Source organism: Coptis chinensis, chromosome 6, assembly GCF_015680905.1.
Source record: "Coptis chinensis isolate HL-2020 chromosome 6, ASM1568090v1, whole genome shotgun sequence".
Lineage (NCBI taxonomy): Eukaryota > Viridiplantae > Streptophyta > Magnoliopsida > Ranunculales > Ranunculaceae > Coptis > Coptis chinensis.
Window position 1 is genome coordinate 4,218,286 of NC_141461.1, and position 20,027 is coordinate 4,238,312.

Consider the following 20,027-nt stretch of genomic DNA (forward strand, 5'->3'; position numbering starts at 1 on the left):
CATTGAATCACTTAGCTGCCTACTTTTCAGTGTAATTTAAGAAGAGGGATAACAATAAATATAAGCTTCAGAATGTAGGGTACCTAGTACCTCTAGTTGGCCCTCCATTTTTTGTTATTTTTAGGTATACAATAATTGCTGGTGAAGCACGACAACAGATCAAATCAGGGATTACATGGCACCATAATTAGAGCCTCAAGTCTTCTAACATCAGAGATAAAGAATTATGTTAGATAAGATCAAGGATATTTAAATACAATTGGTTTAGAAAGGAAATTAGTTCAGTTGTTAATGTTGTAGAACTAACTGTCATACTGTGAAGAAATAAGAGCCAACTCTGCGCAAATGTTTCTATGTTCGATTTGTCATTTGTATCAGCAAACAAATTATAGAAACCCTCAAAAGTAATAAGAACCACCAGATGTTGCACACCTGGAAATCTCTTGTCAGCTTGTAACACCATTTCAGTATAAAATGATCAAGCGTATAATCTGGCCCAAGAACCGGAATGCCTTTGCTGCTTCCCTTAAGCATTTATTCTTGTCATCTCGCGGCCAGTGCTAAATACATGAATTTTTCAGGCAAAAGAGAAGTTAACTCAAGAAGTATATATGTGCACCAAACAATGTTAACCAAGCATACATGATCGTCCATAGTATTTACCTCGCCAACGTTGTTCAGCTTATCTCTGACATCTTTCAGCAACTCTAGTGCATCCCCCTCCCATCTGCAGAACTCCAGCTCTCTCCCTTCCAAGAGCTTCTTAGAAACCTACACAAGAATTATGGACATAATTAACCTGGTTAATATCCATGCTAAGGGGAGCATGGTCAACTCAAGTACTTCCTTTGCTACTAATGAAAGCCCATAAGGTATAAAATCCCATGTTGATCCGCTAATCTATCAGGTTGTGAGTTATTTTACAAATAACAACCAAAGAAGCTGCAGAGAGATGAAGACATCATGGAAAGCTTTAAATGGCTGTTTGACAATTCCAAAAAATAGTAGGAGATATACTTAAACTTTTGAATCACTATTTCCCTGAGATGTTATTATCCTCCAAAGCATTCTTGAAAGTAATATTTTAGAGGTATAAGATAATAAAAATATTGGTGTTCTTTGCCAACGATAATACCAGTTACCTTTACCTAAGAGGAGTTACACATGAAATCTGAAAAAGTGCAACTTCAAGATGCAAAAGATTGGTGGCTAGATTTTATTGGCATGATCAGACAGTTATATCATACAAACTATAGAATACAGCAGGTGCCGACTAACAAAAGTAGGTAAAACCTTGGGGTGATGATACCAGAGGTCTGGGGCTCGAACCCCGCCAGCATCAAAGAGTTATTGATCTCATTTAAAATAGGCTTGCCAATCAAAAAAAAAAAAAAACTATAGAATACAATGCCAAAGATAGTCAAGCTACTTAAACTACTATACAAATTATGACATCAGACACATTTTCCATAGTTTCCAGATAGTAGGTCTTTTCCCCCTTTACCAAGGTATGAGATAGCTCTTGGGTCTAATTCATGATTCCCACATGAACACTGTGCAAGTATGGCCACACTTAGACAAGATAATGTGATTGCACTGTCATAGAGAGACCTCCTATTTCAGCATTATGTTTTGACTATGGATGAAATTCAGAGTCTACCGATAAAAAAAGAAAAAAAGTTATAAAGCAACTGAAAGATGGGAAACACAATCATGCTAGATAGTAGACATCATTATAGTTTGCTCACTACTACAACTAGAATACTTATACTTGATCGGAAATTACAAAATTCCAAGTGCATATAAAGCATTTCTTTGTCTAAAAAAACCGTGTGCATGTAAAGCATTTCCAATACCTGTTTTGCTATCACTTGGCCACCGGAGATATGTGCAAAATATATGTTATAGAAGTGACACAGGAACATAGGAGCACTCTTGCCCGCAAGCTCCGCCAAATATCCTGCATAAGAAGCACCAGGATTGCTAGGTTCTGGAATCACCCAACCTTGTTGGCTAAACCACTCTAGATCTTTTGAGATCACTTCAGCTCGCTCTAATCCAGTTTTTCTGAAATAAGCATCTGCAATAATCAGACATTAGTAACAATCGTAACTTTGTTTCAACTTATACAATTACCATTACTCACACTAACTTACTAACACATTCAACATATAACCTGGTTTTGTTATTTTATCAATATTTTAGGTGGGGCTAAAATTCTCTAAAACTAATTACTAGAAGATGCAAACAGAAGCTAAGAAATCTCACAAGAAACATCTTCAGATTCTTCCACAATGCATTCCAAAGTTTCGAAAACGAGCTTACTATCAACCAAGTAGTTAATAAACCCTTCAATTTTCGGCTCCCATGTCTCACTATTCTCCAAAGAAGACTCTATTTGAGCATTAGAAACTTTCTCACTACGCAGTTTCATCGCGACAAACCTCATTTCTTCCACAATACCCTGGCTTTCACCTGGGTATAGCTTTCTATATCTCTTCCTTTTCTTCATAAGTGGAGCTACACTCGTTGTGGACTCATTATTAGTATTGGAACAAGAAAATATCAAACAGTTATTTCTGTTGAAACCACATGGACTGTGGAATAACGAGTGAGTGAACTGAAATGGATGTAGTTTCCCGGATGACAACATTGTTTTTTCCGAATTCCTTTTCCCCAATTCTGCATCAATTTTGTTCGAAATTCCAAATATTTCAGTTTTTCAAGCCCAAAATATAAGGGTAACTGATTTGCTAGTTTTGTTAGGGCTGTCAATAGATTGGGCCAGGCCCGAAACCCAAATGAATCCGAACCGGGACTTAGGACTTAAATATTGTCCGATAACACTATTGGGCTAGATCTGGGCATATCCCTGTCCGGTCCAATAACAGCCCGGTCCAAAAACTAATGTAGTTTTGCAAGTGTTTCAATTAAATACAAATAAATATTTAACTATTAGATTATATAAAAAATTAGAGGCTTGGTGGTTAAGTGTTATAGTGCCACACATAGGGCATGGGTTCGAGTCTGGTTACATGTAATCAAGTGAGCGGATCTACTGATCTAGGCAGAAAGGGGGGGGTATGCGGACAAAAACTAAATGTAAATATGCTTTGGGCCAGGACCTAGACATAAGTGAGCCTTGTTCAAGTCCGGCCCATTGAGAGCCTACCTTTCTGATACTCAGGTGAGCAAAATAAAATTCCCAATAAGCAAACATACAAAAAATTGTAATAAATGTTCTGATTACCAGTTTATATGTCTATTTGTTAGATTAACGTGATGGCAAGGTTGTTATCAAATGTACTCTTCAGATGTATTGCACGTGCTCCACAAACTCATTCATTAAGAACTATGATGGTAACTAATAATATTCTTACTTACTTTTTAGTATTCACAAAATTTTCCTATTTGTAATATAATTTAACATTTTGAGTAGGTGCCTGGGTCATTTATGAGATACTCTACGACTGAGCCTAGTGATCAAGACACACATAATGATTTTAAACCAACTGATAAGGTTTCAAGTTCTGGGGTTTCTCTAAAAGATATTGTTCAAAAGGTAGTTTGTATTTGAATGTGTTTTGAGTTTTCAACTTACTTATTTATTGACAATGTATATAGTTTTGTTGTTATATAGGATGTGGAAGAAAACCTGGTTATGATTTATATGAAGGGAATTCCTGATGCCCCTATGTGTGGATTTAGCTCATTGGCAGTTAAAGTTTTGAATACCTACAGTAAGTCTTGGTATGTTTTGAAGATCGATAAGTTTTGGGGTTTTTCTTTTGGTTATATGATTACATGTGCATTTGGTTACTTGCTTGCAGAGGTTCCTTTGAGTGCTAGAAACATATTGGAAAACCCGGAACTAAAGAATGTCGTTAAAGGCTTTAGGTACGAATTATCATTTTGTTGTGCATGCGACATATTTATTTTCTATTATACTAATAATTTGATGTTGATCAACAGTGCAGTCACTGGCCCACATTTCCACAAATATTTATCAATGGGGAGTTCATTGGAGGACCTGATATTATTCTCAGCATGCACCAAGTAGACCTTGACATTTTACTTTCTTAGTTTGTGTTACATTGTTACGATTTTATTAATAAAAAGGATGTCTGGAATGACTGTTATATGATTCATCCTTTGCAGTCTGGAGAGTTAAAGGATAAGCTCATTCATCTTCATCCTAATGTCGACAAAGAAGAGTAAGGATAAGTTAGTCTTCTCGAGAGATTATAAGGTGTGTTGGGGTGTATGTGTTATGTTTTTGTTTCTTGTTACTATTGCTGTTTGTTTTAGGGACTTTTTTGATGGTAAATATTCTAGGTATAAGGATAGTGATGTCATCCTTTTGATTTTAGTAAGCAACAATATTAGCTGGAATAATCCATAAGAATGATTTCTTGCTTGTAATAAGTAAGATATATTTATAATCTCTATATCTTTGATGCGACTCTGTCTATCTCATGAAATCAGAGCCTAAGGAGTGGAACAGTGGACGAACTAGTTGGTAGAGATTAAATGGACTGACTTACACAAGTGCAGGAGTGAAGTCTTTTACATAAGTGTAGGAGTGAGGAAAGTGTAGAACAATTCACTTTCAAAAATATAAGACTTGAATAAGCTGCTTGCCTACGAGCTGGGTCCATCCGACGATTTTTGTTGAGCATATAAGCATTTGCAGTGTGCAAAAGGGTTTGTGTAAATCTTCAGTGCATTATCATATAAGTTATGCAGTAACCAAAAAGAAGGGTTAACCAATATTACCCCCACTAGACAAGCCAATTAGGATTTCCCTCCATGGGAAATTAGGATCTCCCCCCTAAATACACACAAAAAAAAGTCAAATTGGGTTGACCAAATTTTTTTCTGTGTGTAATGGGGAGAGACCCTAATTTTCTAGTGGGGAGAAAACCTAATTGGCCTAATTGGCTCCGGGGGGTGTAACATTAGTTTGTTTCTTACTTCGAAGTTTTTGCGGTGGCTCGACTATTGCTTCAAATTTAACGATGTTTATTTGAACAGATGGCTAAGCAGCCATGGTCATATCCACAGTCCACTTCCATAACTTCAGCTCAGTCATCCCACTATATTGAACCGAAATTGTATCTTGTTTCTCAAGTCTCTAATTCCGAATTCCCCCGCCCCACCCCCGCCCCCAATTGATGTACAAATTTGAAAGGAAACGACCAACTAGAAGAGAAGCCATTGAATCACTTAGCTGCCTATTTTTCAGTGTAATTTAAGAAGAGGGATAACAATAAATATAAGCTTCAGAATGTAGGGTACCTAGTACCTCTAGTTGGCCCTCCATTTATTGTTATTTTTAGGTATACAATAATTGCTAGTGAAGCACGACAACAGATCAAATCAAGGATTACATGGCACCATAATTAGAGCCTCAAGTCTTCTAACACCAGAGATAAAGAATTATGTTAGATAAGATCAAGGATATTTAAATACAATTGGTTTAGAAAGGAAATTGGTTCAGTTGTTAATGTTGTAGAACTAACTGTTATACTGTAAAGAAATAAGAGCCAACTCTGCGCGAATGTTTCTATGTTCGATTTGTCATTTGTATCAGCAAACAAATTATAGAAACCCTCAAAAGTAATAAGAACCACCAGATGTTGCACACCTGGAAATCTCTTCGTAACACCATTTCAAAGTATAAAATGATCAAGCGTATAATCCGCCCAAGAACCGGAATGCCTTTGCTACTTCCCTTAAGCATTTATTTTTGTCATCTCGCGGCCAGTGCTAAATACATGAATTTTTCAGGCAAAAGAGAAGTTAACTCAAGAAGTATATATGTGCACCAAACAATGTTAACCAAGCATACATGATCGTCCATAGTATTTACCTCGCCAACGTTGTTCAGCTTATCTCTGACATCTTTCAGCAACTCTAGTGCATCCCCCTCCCATCTGCAGAACTCCAGCTCTCTCCCTTCCAAGAGCTTCTTAGAAACCTACACAAGAATTATGGACATAATGCAACCTGGTTAATCTCCATGCTAAGGGGAGCATGGTCAACTCAAGTACTTCCTTTGCTACTAATGAAAGCCCATAAGGTATAAAATCCCATGTTGATCCGCTAATCTATCAGGTTGTGAGTTATTTTACAAATAACAACCAAAGAAGCTGCAGAGAGATGAAGACATCATGGAAAGCTTTAAATGGCTGTTTGACAATTCCAAAAAATAGTAGGAGATATACTTAAACTTTTGAATCACTATTCCCCTGAGATGTTATTATCCTCCAAAGCATTCTTGAAAGTAATATTTTAGAGGTATAAGATAATAAAAATATTGGTGTTCTTTGCCAACGATAATACCAGTTACCTTTACCTAAGAGGAGGAGTTACACATGAAATCTGAAAAAGTGCAACTTCGAGATGCAAAAGATTGGTGGCTAGATTTTATTGGCATGATCAGACAGTTATATCATACAAACTATAGAATACAGCAGGTGTCGACTAACAAAAGTAGGTAAAACCTTAGGGTGATGATACCAGAGGTCTGGGGCTCGAACCCCGCCAGCATCAAAGAGTTATTGATCTCATTTAAAATAGGCTTGCCAATAAAAAACAAAAAAAAAACTATAGAATACAATGCCAAAGCTAGTCAAGCTACTTAAACTACTACACAAATTATGACATCACACACATTTTCCATAGTTTCCAGATAGTAGGTCTTTTCCCCCGTTTACCAAGGTATGAGATAGCTCTTGGGTCTAATTCATGATTCCCACATGAACATTGCGCATGTATGGCCACAGTTAGACGAGATAATGTGATTGCACTGTCGTAGAGAGACCTCCTATTTCAGCATTATGTTTTGACTATGGATGAAATTCAGAGTCTACCGATAAAAAAAGAAAAAAAGTTATAAAGCAAATGAAAGATGGGAAACACAATCATGCTAGATAGTAGACATCATTATAGTTTGCTCACTACTACGACTAGAATACTTATACTTGATCGGAAGTTACAAAATTCCAAGTGCATATAAAGCATTTCTTTGTCTAAAAAAACCATGTGCATGTAAAGCATTTCCAACACCTGTTTTGCTATCACTTGGCCACCGGAGATATGTGCAAAATATGTGTTATAGAAGTGACACAGGAACATAGGAGCACTCTTGCCCGCAAGCTCCGCCAAAATCCCCTGCATAAGAAGCACCGGGATTTCTAGGGTTCGGAATCACGCAACCTTGTTGGCTAAACCACTCTAGATCCTTTGAGATCACTTCAGCTCGCTCTAATCCAGTTTTTCTGAAATAAGCATCTGCAATAATCAGACATTAGTAACAATCGTAACTTTGTTTCACCTTATACAATTGCCATTACTCACACTAACTTACTAACACATTCAACATATAACCTGGTTTTGTTATTTTATCAATATTTTAGGTGGGGCTAAAATTCTCTAAAACTAATTACTACTAAGAATGCTTAGAAGAAGCAAACAGAAGCTAAGAAATCTCACAAGAAACATCTTCAGATTCTTCCACAATGCATTCCAAAGTTTCGAAAACGAGCTTACTATCAACCAAGTAGTTAATAAACCCTTCAATTTTTGGTTCCCATGTCTCACTATTCTCCAAAGAAGACTCTATTTCTTCTTCATTCCCTTGAGCATTAGAAACTTTCTCACTACACAGTTTCATCGTGACAAATCTCATTTCTTCCACAATACCCTGGCTTTCACCTGGGTATAGCTTTCTATATCTCTTCATTTTCTTCATAAGTGGAGGCACACTCGTTGTTGATGATGTTGTGGACTCATTATTAGTATTGGAACAAGAAAATATCAAACAGTTATTTTTGTTGAAACCACGCGGACTGTGGAATAACGAGTGAGTGAACTGAAATGGATGTTGTTACCCGGATGACAACATTGTTCTTTCTTCCCTCCTAATTCCTTTTCCCCAATTCTATATCAATTGTGTTCGAAATTCCAAATATTTCAGTTTTTCAAACCCAAAATATAAGGGTAACTGATTTGCTAGTTTTGTTAGGGTTGTCAATAGATTGGGCCAGGCCCGAAGCCCAATTGAATCCGAACCGATAAAATAGGGACTTAGGACTTAAATATTGTCCGATAACACTATTGGGCTAGTTCATGACATATCCCTGTCCGGTCCGAAAACTAATGTAGTTTTGTTAGTGTTTCAATTAAATACAAATAAATATTTAACTATTAGATTATATAAAAAGTTGGAGGCTTGGTGGTTAAGTGTTATAGTGCCACACATAGGGCATGGGTTCGAGTCCGGTTACATGTAATCAAGTGAGTGATCGAATCGACGGCGTAGGGTGGTGGGAGGGTTATGCGTACAAAAATCTAAGTCAATGCTGCGTCTCATCTATCCCATTCCCTCTCCCTCCTTTCTTCCCTCTCCCTCTCAATCAAACCATAAATGTCTCTCTCTCCCCACCCACAAACCCATCTCCATCTCTCTCTTCTCCACCCTTAAAGCCACACCCCCCCATGCTTAGTTTGCTTATCTAGTCTTATAGGACCTAGGCTAGGCTCAAATTCGATAAAGTCCAAATGGGACCTAGGCCCGGCTTGGAACTTCTAAATGTAAATATGCTTTGGGGGACCTAGACATAAGTGAGTCTTGTTCAAGTCCGCCCGTTGATTTTACCCATGAAGTCCCCGCAATTTGCAACCGACTCAAAAATTATATTGAGAAAATATCTCGTGTGGGTAAAATAAAATGAAGGGAATAAGCAAACGTATAAAAAAATTGTAATAAAAGTTCTGATTACCCAACTTTTTTTATATGTACCGTTTGTTAGATTAACGGATGGCAAGGTTGTTATCAAAACTCTAACTTTTGTTGTTGATTTTAATAAGTTTATTTTATTAGAGCAGAACTCAGACAAGTATTGTAATGTTGACTTATCTCGGATCCATTTCACCAACTATCACTCCCAAACTCATTCATTAAGAACTATGATGGTAACTAATAATATTCTTAACTTTTTAGTATTCAAAAAATTTTCCTATTTGTAATATAATTTAAGGTTTTGGTATTCAATTTTGGTGTGATAATTTAAACGTGTCGAGCCTAGTGATCAAGACACACATGATGATTTTAAACCTACTAATATGGTTTCAAGTTCCGGGGTCTCTAAAAGTTATATTGTTTAGAAGGTAGTTTGAATTTGAATGTGTTTTGAGTTTTCAACTTACTAATTTATTGACAATGTATATAGTTTTGTCGTTATATAGGATGTGGAAGAAAACCCGGTTATGATTTATATGAAGGGAATTCTGATGCCCTATGTGTGGATTTAGCTCATTGGCGTTAAAGTTATGAAAACCTATAGTAAGTCTTGGTATGTTTTGAAGATTGATAAGTTTTGGGTTTTTTTTTTGGTTATATGATTACATGTGCTTTTGGTTACTTGCTTGCAAAGGTTCCTTTAAGTGCTAGAAACATATTGGAAAACTTCGGAACTAAAGAATGTCGTTAAAGGCTTTAGGTGCAATTATCATTTTGTTGTGCATGTGACATATTTATTTTCTATTATACTAATAATTTGATGTTGATCAACGGTGCAGTCACGGCCCACATTTCCACAAATATTTATCAATGGGGAGTTCATTGGAGGATCGATATTATTCTCATCATGCACCGTAGACCTTGACATTTTACTTTCTTAGTTTATGTTACATTGTTACGATTTTATTAATTAGGAATGATTATATATGATTCATCCTTTGCGGTCCGGAGAGTTAAAGGATAAGCTCATTCATCTCCTTCCTAAAGTCGACAAAGAAGAGTGAGGATAAGTTAGTCTTCCCGAGAGATTATAAGGTGTGTTGGGGTGTGTGTGTTATGTTTTTATTTCTTGTTACTATTACTGTTTGTTTTGGGGATTTTTTTATGGTAAATATTTTAGGTATAAGGATAGTGATGTTATCCTTTTGATTTTAGTAAGCAACAATATTAGCTGGAATAATCCATAAGAATGATTTCTTGCTTGTAATAAGTAAGATATATTTATAATCTCTATATCTTTGATGCGGCTCTGTCTATCTCATGAAATTAGAGCCTAAGGAGTGGAACAGTGGACGAACTAGTTGGTAGAGATTAAATGGACCGACTTACACAAGTGTAGGAGTGAAGTCTTTTATATAAGTGCAGGAGTGAGGAAAGTGTAGAACAGTTCACTTTCAAAAATATAAGACTTGAATAAGCTGCTTGCCTACGACCTGGGTCCATCCGACGATTTTTGTTGAGCATATAAGCATTTGCAGTGTGCAAAAAGGTTTGTGTAAATCTTCAGTGCATTATCATATAAGTTATGCAGTAAGCAAAAAGAAGGGTTAACCAATATTACCCCCACTAGACAAGCCAATTAGGATTTCCCCCCATGGAAAATTAGGATCTCCCCCCAAAATACACACACAAAAAAAAGTCAAATTGGGTTGACCAAATTTTTTTGTATGTATTGGGGAAGACCCTAATTTACCATCTAGTGGAGAAATCCTAATTGGCTCACTAGAGGTGGGTAACACTAGTTCACACCAAAAAAAATTGTGGAATTCTCCTTGTTTCTTACTTGAAGTTTTTTTGCGGTTGCTTTCGACTATTGCTTCAAATTTAATGATGTTTATTTGAATAGATGGCTAAGCACATGATCATATCCACTGATCCACTTCCATAAAAATATTGAACCGAAATTGTATCTTGTTTCTTAACGATTCGAATTTTCCGTGGCCATTTGCGGTGTAATTTAAGAAGAGGGATAACAATAAATATAAGCTTCATAATTAGGGTACCTAGTACCTCTAGTTGGTCATCCATTTTTGTTATTTTTAGGTATACAAAATTGCGATTGAATGACAACGGATCAAATCGGGGATTACATGGCACCATAATTAGATCAAGTCTTCTAACACGAGGAGATAAAGAATTATGTTAGATAAGATCAAGGATACTTAAATACAATTGGTTTAGAAAGGAAATTGGTTCAGTTGTTAATGTTGTAGACTAGCTGTTATACTGTGAAGAAATAAGAGCCAACTCTGCCCGAATGGGGGTAACACTAGTTCACCCCAAAAAAAATTGTGGAATTCTCCTTGTTTCTTACTTCGAAGTTTTTGCGGTTGCTCGACTATTGCTTCAAATTTAACGATGTTTATTTGAGCGGATGGCTAGCTTCATGATCATATCCACAGTCCACTTCCATAACTTCATTTCAGTCATCCCACTATATTGAACCGAAATTGTATCTTGTTTCTCAAGTCTCTCGATTCGAATGCCCTGACCAACCCCCCCCCAATTGATGTACACATTTGAAAGGAAACGACCAACTAGAAGAGAAGCCATTGAATCACTTAGCTGCCTACTTTTCAGTGTAATTTAAGAAGAGGGATAACAATAAATATAAGCTTCATAATGTAGGGTACCTAGTACCTCTAGTTGGCCGTCCATTTTTTGTTATTTTTAGGTATACAATAATTGCTAGTGAAGCACGACAACAGATCAAATCAGGGATTACATGGCACCATAATTAGAGCCTCAAGTCTTCTAACACCAGAGATAAAGAATTATGTTAGATAAGATCAAGGATATTTAAATACAATTGGTTTAGAAAGGAAATTGGTTCAGTTGTTAATGTTGTAGAACTAACTGTTATACTGTGAAGAAATAAGAGCCAACTCTGCGCGAATGTTTCTATGTTCGATTTGTCATTTGTATCAGCAAACAAATTATAGAAACCCACAAAAGTAATAAGAACCACCAGATGTTGCACACCTGGAAATCTCTTGTCAGCTTGTAACACCATTTCAGTATAAAATGATCAAGCGTATAATCTGGCCCAAGAACCGGAATGCCTTTGTTGCTTCCCTTAAGCATTTATTCTTGTCATCTCGCGGCCAGTGCAAAATACATGAATTTTTCAGGCAAAAGAGAAGTTAACTCAAGAAGTATATATGTGCACCAAACAATGTTAACCAAGCATACATGATCATCCATAGTATTTACCTCGCCAACGTTGTTCAACTTATCTCTGACATCCTTCAGCAACTCTAGTGCATCCCCCTCCCATCTGCAAAACTCCAGCTCTCTCCCTTCCAAGAGCTTCTTAGAAACCTACACAAGAATTATGGACACAATTCAACCTGGTTAATCTCCATGCTAAGCGGAGCATGGTCAACTCAAGTACTTCCGTGCTAGTAATGAAAGCCCATAAGGTATAAAATCCCATGTTGATCCACTAATCTATCAGGTTGTGAGTTAATTTACAAATAATAACAACCAAAGAAGCTACAGAGAGATGAAGACATCATGGAAAGCTTTAAATGGCTGTTTGACAATTCCAAAAAGTAGTAGGAGATATACTTAAACTTTTGAATCACTATTCCCCTGAGATGTTATTATCCTCCAAAGCATTCTTGAAAGTAATATTTTAGAGGTATAAGATAGTAAAAATATTGGTGTTCTTTGCCAATGATAATGCCAGTTACATTTACCTAAGAGGAGGAGTTACAGATGAAATGTGAAAAAGTGCAACTTCGAGATGCAAAAGATTGGTGGCTAGATTTTATTGGCATGATCAGACAGTTATATCATACAAACTATAGAATGCAGCAGGTGCCGACTAACAAAAGTAGGTAAAACCTTGGGGTGATGATACCAGAGTTCTGGGGCTCGAACCCCGCCAGCATCAAAGAGTTATTGATCTCATTTAAAATAGGCTTGCCAATCAAAAAAAAAAAAAAACCTATAGAATACAATGCCAAAGCTAGTCAAGCTACTTAAACTACTATACAAATTATGACATCAAACACGTTTTCCATAGTTTCCAGATAGTAGGTCTTTTCCCCCCTTTACCAAGGTATGAGATAGCTCTTGGGTCTAATTCATGATTCCCACATGAACACTGTGCAAGTATGGCCACACTTAGACGAGATAATGTGATTGCACTGTCGTAGAGAGACCTCCTATTTCAGCATTATGTTTTGACTATGGATGAAATTCAGAGTCTACAGATAAAAAAAGAAAAAAAGTTATAAAGCAAATGAAAGATGGGAAACACAATCATGCTAGATAGTAGACATCATTATAGTTTGCTCACTACTACGACTAGAATACTTATAATTGATCGGAAGTTACAAAATTCCAAGTGCATATAAAGCATTTCTTTGTCTAAAAAAACCATGTGCATGTAAAGCATTTCCAATACCTGTTTTGCTATCACTTGGCCATTGGAGATATGTGCAAAATATATGTTATAGAAGTTACACAGGAACATAGGAGCACTCTTGCCCACTCTAGAAAACTCGCTTTAATCTAGTTTTTCCAAATATCCTGCATAAGAAGCACCATATTCAACATATAACTTTGGTTTTGCTATTTTATCAATATTTTTGGTAGGGCTAAAATTCTCTAAAACTAATTACTACTAAGAATGCTTAGAAGATGCAAACAAAAGCTAAGAAATCTGACAAGAAACATCTTCAGATTCTTCCACAATGCATTCCAAAGTTTCGAAAACGAGCTTACTATCAACCAAGTAGTTAATAAACCCTTCAATTTCGGCTCCCATGTCTCACTATTCTCCAAAGAAGACTCTATTTCTTCTTCACTCCCTTGAGCATTAGAAACTTTCTCACTACGCAGTTTCATCGCGACAAACCTCATTTCTTCCACAATACCCTGGCTTTCAACTGGGTATAGCTTTCTATATCTCTTCATTTTCTTCATAAGTGGAGGTACACTCGTTGTTGATGATGTTGTGGACTCATTATTAGTATTGGAACAAGAAAATATCAAACAATTATTTCTATTGAAACCACGTGGACTGTGGAATAACGAGTGAGTGAACTAAAATGGATGTAGTTTCCTGGATGACAACATTATTCTTTCTTCCCTCCTAATTCCTTTTCCCCAATTCTACATCAATTTTGCTCAAAATTCCAAATATTTCAGTTTTTCAAGCCCAAAACATAAGGGTAACTGATTTGCTAGTTTTGTTAGGGCTGTCAATAGATTGGGCCAGACCCGAATCCCAATTGAATCCGAACCGATAAAATAGGGACTTAGGACTTAAATATTGTCTGATAACACTATTGGGCTAGTTCTTGACATATCCTGTCGGTCCAAAAAACTAATGTAGTTTTGTTAGTGTTTCAATTAAATACAAATAAATATTTAACTATTAGATTATATAAAAAGTTGGAGGCTTGGTGGTTAAGTTTTATAGTGCCACACATAGGGCATGGGTTTGAGTCTGGTTACCTGTAATCAAGTGAACGGATCGAACGATCTGGGCAGAAGGGTTGGGGAGGGTTATGCGGAAAAAAACTAAGTTGGTTGGTTTTTGTCTGTCTGTCCTCACCTATCCTTTTCCCTCTCATTCCTTTCTTCATTCTCCCTCTCAATCAAACCCTAAATGTCTCTCTTTACCCACCCACAAACCCATCTCTCTCTCTCTCTTCTCCACCCTCCGCTCACGCCCCACTGCTTAGCAGTTATCTAGTCTTATAGGACCTAGGCTAGGCCCAAATTCGATAAAGTCCAACAGGACCTAGGCCTGGCTTGGACCTTCTAAATGTAAATATGCTTTGGGCCGGGACCTAGACATAAGTGAGTCTTGTTCAAGTCCGGCCCGTTGAGAGCCCTACCTTGCTGATACGAGTCCTGCAATTTGCAACCGACTCAAAATTATATTGAGAAAATATCGCAGGTGAGCAAAATAAAATTCCCAATAAGCAAACGTACAAAAAATTGTATCAAAAGTTCTGATTACCCGTTTATATGTCTGTTTGTTAGATTAACGTGATGGCAAGGTTGTTATCAAATGTACTCTTTAGAAGTATTGAACGTGCTCCACAAACTCATTCATTAAGAACTATGATGATAACAAATAATATTCTTACTTAGTTTTTAGTATTCACAAAATTTTCCTATTTGTAATATAATTTAACATTTTGAGTAGGTGCCTGGGTCATTTATGAGATGCTCAACGACTGAGCCTACTGATCAAGACACACATGATGATTTTAAACCAACTGATAATGTTTCAAGTTCTGGGGTTTATTTAAAAGATATTATTGTCAAAGGTAGTTTGTATTTGAATGTGTTTTTGAGTTTTCAACTTACTTATTTATTGACAATGTATATAGTTTTGTCGTTATATAGGATGTGGAAAAAAACTCGGTTATGCTTTATATGAAGGGAATTCCTGATGCCCCTATGTGTGGATTTAGCTCATTGGCGTTAAAGTTATGAATACCTACAATACGTCTTGGTATGTTTTGAAGATCGATAAGTTTTGGGGGTTTTTTTTTTTGGTTATATGATTACATGTGCTTTTGGTTACTTGCTTTGCAGAGGTTCCTTTGAGTGCTAGAAACATATTGGAAAACCGGAACTAAAGAATGGCGTTAAAGGCTTTAGTCTGAATTATCATTTTGTTGTGCATGCGACATATTTATTTTCTATTATACTAATAATTTGATGTTGATCAACAGTCACGATCATTGGCCCACATTTCCACAAATATTTATCAATGGGGAGTTCATTGGACGATCTGATATTATTCTCATCATGCACCAGGTAGACCTTGATATTTTACTTTCTTAGTTTATGTTACATTGTTACGATTTTATTGATAAAAAGGATGTCTGGAATGACTGTTATATGATTCATCCTTTGCAGTCTGTAGAGTTAAAGGATAAGCTCATTCATCTCCTTCCTAAAGTCGACAAAGAAGAGTGAGGTTAAGTTAGTCTTCCCGAGAGATTACAAGGTGTGTTGGGGTATGTGTGTTATGTTTTTGTTTCTTGTTACTATTGCTGTTTGTTTTGGGGATTTTTTGATGGTAAATATTCTAGGTATACGGATAGTGATGTTATCCTTTTGATTTTAGTAAGCAACAGTATTAGCTGGAATAATCCTTAAGAATGATTTCTTGCTTGTAATAAGTAAGATATATTTATAATCTCTATATCTTTGATGCGGCTCTGTCTATCTCATGAAATTAGAGCCTAATGAGTGGAACAGTGGACGAACTAGTTGGTAGAGATTAAATGGACCGACTTACACAAGTGCAGGAGTGAGGTCTTTTATATAAGTGCAGGAGTGAGGAAAGTGTAGAACAGTTCACTTTCAAAAATATAGGACTTGAATAAGCTGCTTGCCTACGACCTGGGTCCATCAGACGATTTTTTTTGAGTATATAAGCATTTGCAGTGTGCAAAAAGGTTTGTGTAAATCTTCAGTGCATTATCATATAAGTTATGCAGTAAGCAAAAAGAAGGGTTAACCAAAATTACCCCCACTAGACAAGTCAATTAGGATTTCCCCCCTTGGGAAATTAGGATCTCCCCCCTAAATACACACAAAAAAAAAGTCAAATTGGATTGACCAAATTTTGTGTGTGTGTATTGAGGAAAGACCCTAATTTCCCATCTAGTAGGGAGAAATCCTAATTGGCCTAATTGGCTCACTAGGGGGTAACACTAGTTCACCCCCAAAAAAAATTATGGAATTCTCCTTGTTTCTTACTTAGAAGTTTTTGAATGTAGGGTACCTAGTACCTCTAGTTAGCCCTCCATTTTTTGTTATTTTTAGGTATACAATAATTGCTGGTGAAGCACAACAACAGATCAAATCAGGGATTACATGGCACCATAATTAGAGCCTCAAGTCTTCTAACACCAGAGATAAAGAATTATGTTAGATAAGATCAAGGATATTTAAATACAATTGGTTTAGAAAGGAAATTGGTTCAGTTGTTAATGTTATAGAACTAACTATTATACTGTGAAGAAATAAGAGCCAACTCTGCGCGAATGTTTCTATGTTCGATTTGTCATTTGTATCAGCAAACAAATTATAGAAACCCTCAAAAGTAATAAGAACCACCAGATGTTGCACACCTGGAAATCTCTTGTCGACTTGTAACACCATTTCAAATTATAAAATGCTCAAGCGTATAATCTCGCCCAAGAACCGGAATGCCTTTGTTGCTTCCCTTAAGCATTTATTCTTGTCATCTTGCGGCCAGTGCTAAATACATGATTTTTTCAGGCAAAAGAGAAGTTAACTCAAGAAGTATATATGTGCACCAAACAATGTTAACCAAGCATACATGATCGTCCATAGTATTTACCTCGCCAACGTTGTTCAGCTTATCTCTGACATCTTTCAACAACTCTAGTGCATCCCTCTCCCATCTGCAGAACTCCAGCTCTCTCCCTTCCAAGAGCTTCTTAGAAACCTACACAAGAATTATAGACATAATCCAACCTGGTTAATCTCCATGCTAAGGGGAGCATGGTCAACTCAAGTACTTCCATTGCTACTAATGAAAGCCCATAAGGTATAAAATCCCATGTTGATCCGCTAATCTATCAGGTTGTGAGTTATTTTACAAATAACAACCAAAGAAGCTGCAGAGAGATGAAGACATCATGGAAAGCTTTAAATGGTTGTTTGACAATTCCAAAGAGTAGTAGGAGATATACTTAAACTTTTGAATCACTATTCCCCTGAGATGTTATTATCCTCCAAAGCATTCTTGAAAGTAATATTTTAGAGGTATAAGATAATAAAAAATTGGTGTTCTTTGCCAACGATAATACTAGTTACCTTTACCTAAGAGGAGGAGTTACACATGAAATCAGAAAAAGTGCAACTTTGAGATGCAAAAGATTGGTGGCTAGATTTTATTGGCATGATCAGACAGTTATATCATACAAACTATAGAATACAGCAGGTGTCGACTAACAAAAGTAGGTAAAACCTTAGGGTGATGATACCAGAGGTTTGGGGCTCGAACCCCGCCAGCATCAAAGAGTTATTGATCTCATTTAAAATAGGCTTGCCAATCAAAAACAAAAAAAAAACTATAGAATACAATGCCAAAGCTAGTCAAGCTACTTAAACTACTATACAAATTATGACATCACACACATTTTCCATAGTTTCCAGATAGTAGGTCTTTTCCCCCGTTTAGCAAGGTATGAGATAGCTCTTGGGTCAAATTCATGATTCCCACATGAACATTGCGCAAGTATGGCCACACTTAGACGAGATAATGTGATTGCACTGTCGTAGAGAGACCTCCTATTTCAGCATTATGTTTTGACTATGGATGAAATTCAGAGTCTACCGATAAAAAAAGAAAAAAAGTTATAAAGCAAATGAAAGATGGGAAACACAATCATGCTAGATAGTAGACATCATTATAGTTTGCTCACTACTACGACTAGAATACTTATACTTGATCGGAAGTTACAAAATTCCAAGTGCATATAAAGCATTTCTTTGTCTAAAAAAACCATGTGCATGTAAAACATTTCCAACACCTGTTTTGCTATAACTTGGCCACCGGAGATATGTGCAAAATATATGTTATAGAAGTGACACAGGAACATAGGAGCACTCTTGCCCGCAAGCTCCACCAAATATCCTGCATAAAAAGCACCAGGATTGCTAGGTTCTGGAATCACGCAACCTTGTTGGCTAAACCACTCTAGATCTTTTGAGATCACTTCAGCTTGCTCTAATCCAGTTTTTCTGAAATAAGCATCTGCAATAATTAGACATTAGTAACAATCGTAACTTTGTTTCACCTTATACAATTACCATTACTCACACTAACTTACTAACACATTCAACATATAACCTGGTTTTGTTATTTTATCAATATTTTAGGTGGGGCTAAAATTCTCTAAAACTAATTACTACTAAGAATGCTTAGAATATGCAAACAGAACTAAGAAATCTCACAAGAAACATCTTCAGATTCTTCCACAATGCATTCCAAAGTTTCGAAAACGAGCTTACTATCAACCAAGTAGTTAATAAACCCTTCAATTTTTGGCTCCCATGTCTCACTATTCTCCAAAGAAGACTCTATTTCTTCTTCACTCCCTTGAGCATTAGAAACTTTCTCACTACACAGTTTCATTGTGACAAATCTCATTTCTTCCACAATACCCTGGCTTTCACCTGGGTATAGCTTTCTATATCTCTTCATTTTCTTCATAAGTGGAGGCACACTCGTTGTTGATGATGTTGTGGACTCATTATTAGTATTGGAACAAGAAAATATCAAACAGTTATTTTTGTTGAAACCACGCGGACTGTGGAATAACGAGTGAGTGAACTGAAATGGATGTTGTTACCCGGATGACAACATTGTTCTTTCTTCCCTCCTAATTCCTTTTCCCCAATTCTATATCAATTGTGTTCGAAATTCCAAATATTTCAGTTTTTCAAACCCAAAATATAAGGGTAACTGATTTGCTAGTTTTGTTAGGGTTGTCAATAGATTGGGCCAGGCCCGAAGCCCAATTGAATCCGAACCGATAAAATAGGGACTTAGGACTTAAATATTGTCCGATAACACTATTGGGCTAGTTCATGACATATCCCTGTCCGGTCCGAAAACTAATGTAGTTTTGTTAGTGTTTCAATTAAATACAAATAAATATTTAACTATTAGATTATATAAAAAGTTGGAGGCTTGGTGGTTAAGTGTTATAGTGCCACATAGGGCATGGGTTCGAGTCTGGTTACATGTAATCAAGTGAGCAGATCGAACGACCCGGGCAGAAGGCGGGGAGGGGTTATGCGTACAAAATCTAAGTTGGTTGGTTTCTGTCTGTCTGTCCTCATCTATCCCTTTCCCTCTCCCTCCTTTCTTCCCTCTCCCTCTCAATCAAACCATAAATGTCTCTCTCTCCCCACCCACAAACCCATCTCTCCCTCTCTCTTCTCCACCCGCCCGGCTCACCACACCCCGCTTAGCGCTTAGCGTTATCTAGTCTTATAGGACCTAGGCTAGGCTCAAATTCGATAAAGTCCAACAGGACCTAGGCCTGGCTTGGAACTTCTAAATGTAAATATGCTTTGGGCCGGGACCTAGACATAAGTGAGTCTTGTTCAAGTCCGGCCCGTTGAGAGCCCTACCTTGCTGATACGAGTCCTGCAATTTGCAACCGACTCAAAATTATATTGAGAAAATATCTCAGGTGGG

General features: G+C 36.7%; 3 protein-coding genes and 3 pseudogenes across 5 annotated transcripts; 2 read left to right on the top strand and 4 right to left on the bottom strand.

The window, feature by feature from the left end:
- Positions 1-135: 135 nt before the first annotated feature.
- Positions 136-2,735, bottom strand: LOC147490880 (putative inactive heme oxygenase 2, chloroplastic). Of its 2 annotated transcripts, XM_086565650.1 has the most exons (5): positions 2,269-2,718; positions 1,857-2,080; positions 664-771; positions 433-560; positions 136-201 (listed from the first exon to the last, which is right to left on the bottom strand). In XM_086565650.1, exons 1-4 carry the CDS (start codon positions 2,651-2,653, stop codon positions 465-467), a joined length of 813 nt encoding a protein of 270 aa, XP_086421776.1. In that variant the 5' UTR covers positions 2,654-2,718; the 3' UTR covers positions 136-201; positions 433-464. The 2 variants fall into 2 exon arrangements, with proteins under 2 accessions (XP_086421776.1, XP_086421775.1); XM_086565649.1 differs by lacking the exon at positions 136-201 and having other exon boundaries at positions 211-560; positions 2,269-2,735.
- On the bottom strand, positions 136-14,406 carry LOC147490881 (putative inactive heme oxygenase 2, chloroplastic; annotated as a pseudogene).
- LOC147490882 (monothiol glutaredoxin-S15, mitochondrial-like) lies at positions 3,283-4,402 on the top strand. The gene is made up of 7 exons (XM_086567132.1): positions 3,283-3,360; positions 3,440-3,562; positions 3,641-3,740; positions 3,831-3,897; positions 3,978-4,056; positions 4,159-4,214; positions 4,309-4,402. Exons 1-7 carry the CDS (start codon positions 3,283-3,285, stop codon positions 4,400-4,402), a joined length of 597 nt encoding a protein of 198 aa, XP_086423258.1.
- LOC147490883 (putative inactive heme oxygenase 2, chloroplastic) lies at positions 5,431-10,834 on the bottom strand (annotated as a pseudogene). Its single transcript, XR_015199404.1, has 6 exons — positions 10,817-10,834; positions 10,240-10,307; positions 7,498-7,853; positions 7,072-7,296; positions 5,873-5,980; positions 5,431-5,769 (listed from the first exon to the last, which is right to left on the bottom strand). The product of XR_015199404.1 is annotated as a putative inactive heme oxygenase 2, chloroplastic (transcript).
- Positions 14,407-14,818: 412 nt separating the features above from the next.
- On the top strand, positions 14,819-15,757 carry LOC147490884 (monothiol glutaredoxin-S15, mitochondrial-like; annotated as a pseudogene).
- A 1,200-nt stretch (positions 15,758-16,957) lies between these two features.
- Positions 16,958-19,187, bottom strand: LOC147490885 (putative inactive heme oxygenase 2, chloroplastic). Its single transcript, XM_086567133.1, has 5 exons — positions 19,174-19,187; positions 18,776-19,131; positions 18,352-18,575; positions 17,154-17,261; positions 16,958-17,050 (listed from the first exon to the last, which is right to left on the bottom strand). The coding sequence occupies exons 1-5, from the start codon at positions 19,185-19,187 to the stop codon at positions 16,958-16,960; spliced, it is 795 nt and encodes a 264-aa protein (XP_086423259.1).
- Positions 19,188-20,027: the final 840 nt, after the last annotated feature.

Bases quoted from the DNA above. Each gene is read 5' to 3' on its own strand.
- LOC147490882 (XM_086567132.1), top strand. From the start codon at position 3,283: ATGGCAAGGTTGTTATCAAATGTACTCTTCAGATGTATTGCACGTGCT. The intron at 3,898-3,977 runs GTACGAATTATC...TCAACAGTGCAG, and splicing joins AATGTCGTTAAAGGCTTTAG to TCACTGGCCCACATTTCCAC. The intron at 4,057-4,158 runs GTAGACCTTGAC...CATCCTTTGCAG, and splicing joins TTATTCTCAGCATGCACCAA to TCTGGAGAGTTAAAGGATAA.
- LOC147490880 (XM_086565650.1), bottom strand. From the start codon at position 2,653: ATGTTGTCATCCGGGAAACTACATCCATTTCAGTTCACTCACTCGTTA. The intron at 2,081-2,268 runs GTGAGATTTCTT...TGATTATTGCAG, and splicing joins AGAATCTGAAGATGTTTCTT to ATGCTTATTTCAGAAAAACT. The intron at 772-1,856 runs GTATTGGAAATG...ATTCTTGTGTAG, and splicing joins GCCAAGTGATAGCAAAACAG to GTTTCTAAGAAGCTCTTGGA.
- LOC147490885 (XM_086567133.1), bottom strand. The intron at 17,262-18,351 runs GTGTTGGAAATG...ATTCTTGTGTAG, and splicing joins GCCAAGTTATAGCAAAACAG to GTTTCTAAGAAGCTCTTGGA. The intron at 17,051-17,153 runs GTAAATACTATG...TCATGTATTTAG, and splicing joins AGCTGAACAACGTTGGCGAG to CACTGGCCGCAAGATGACAA.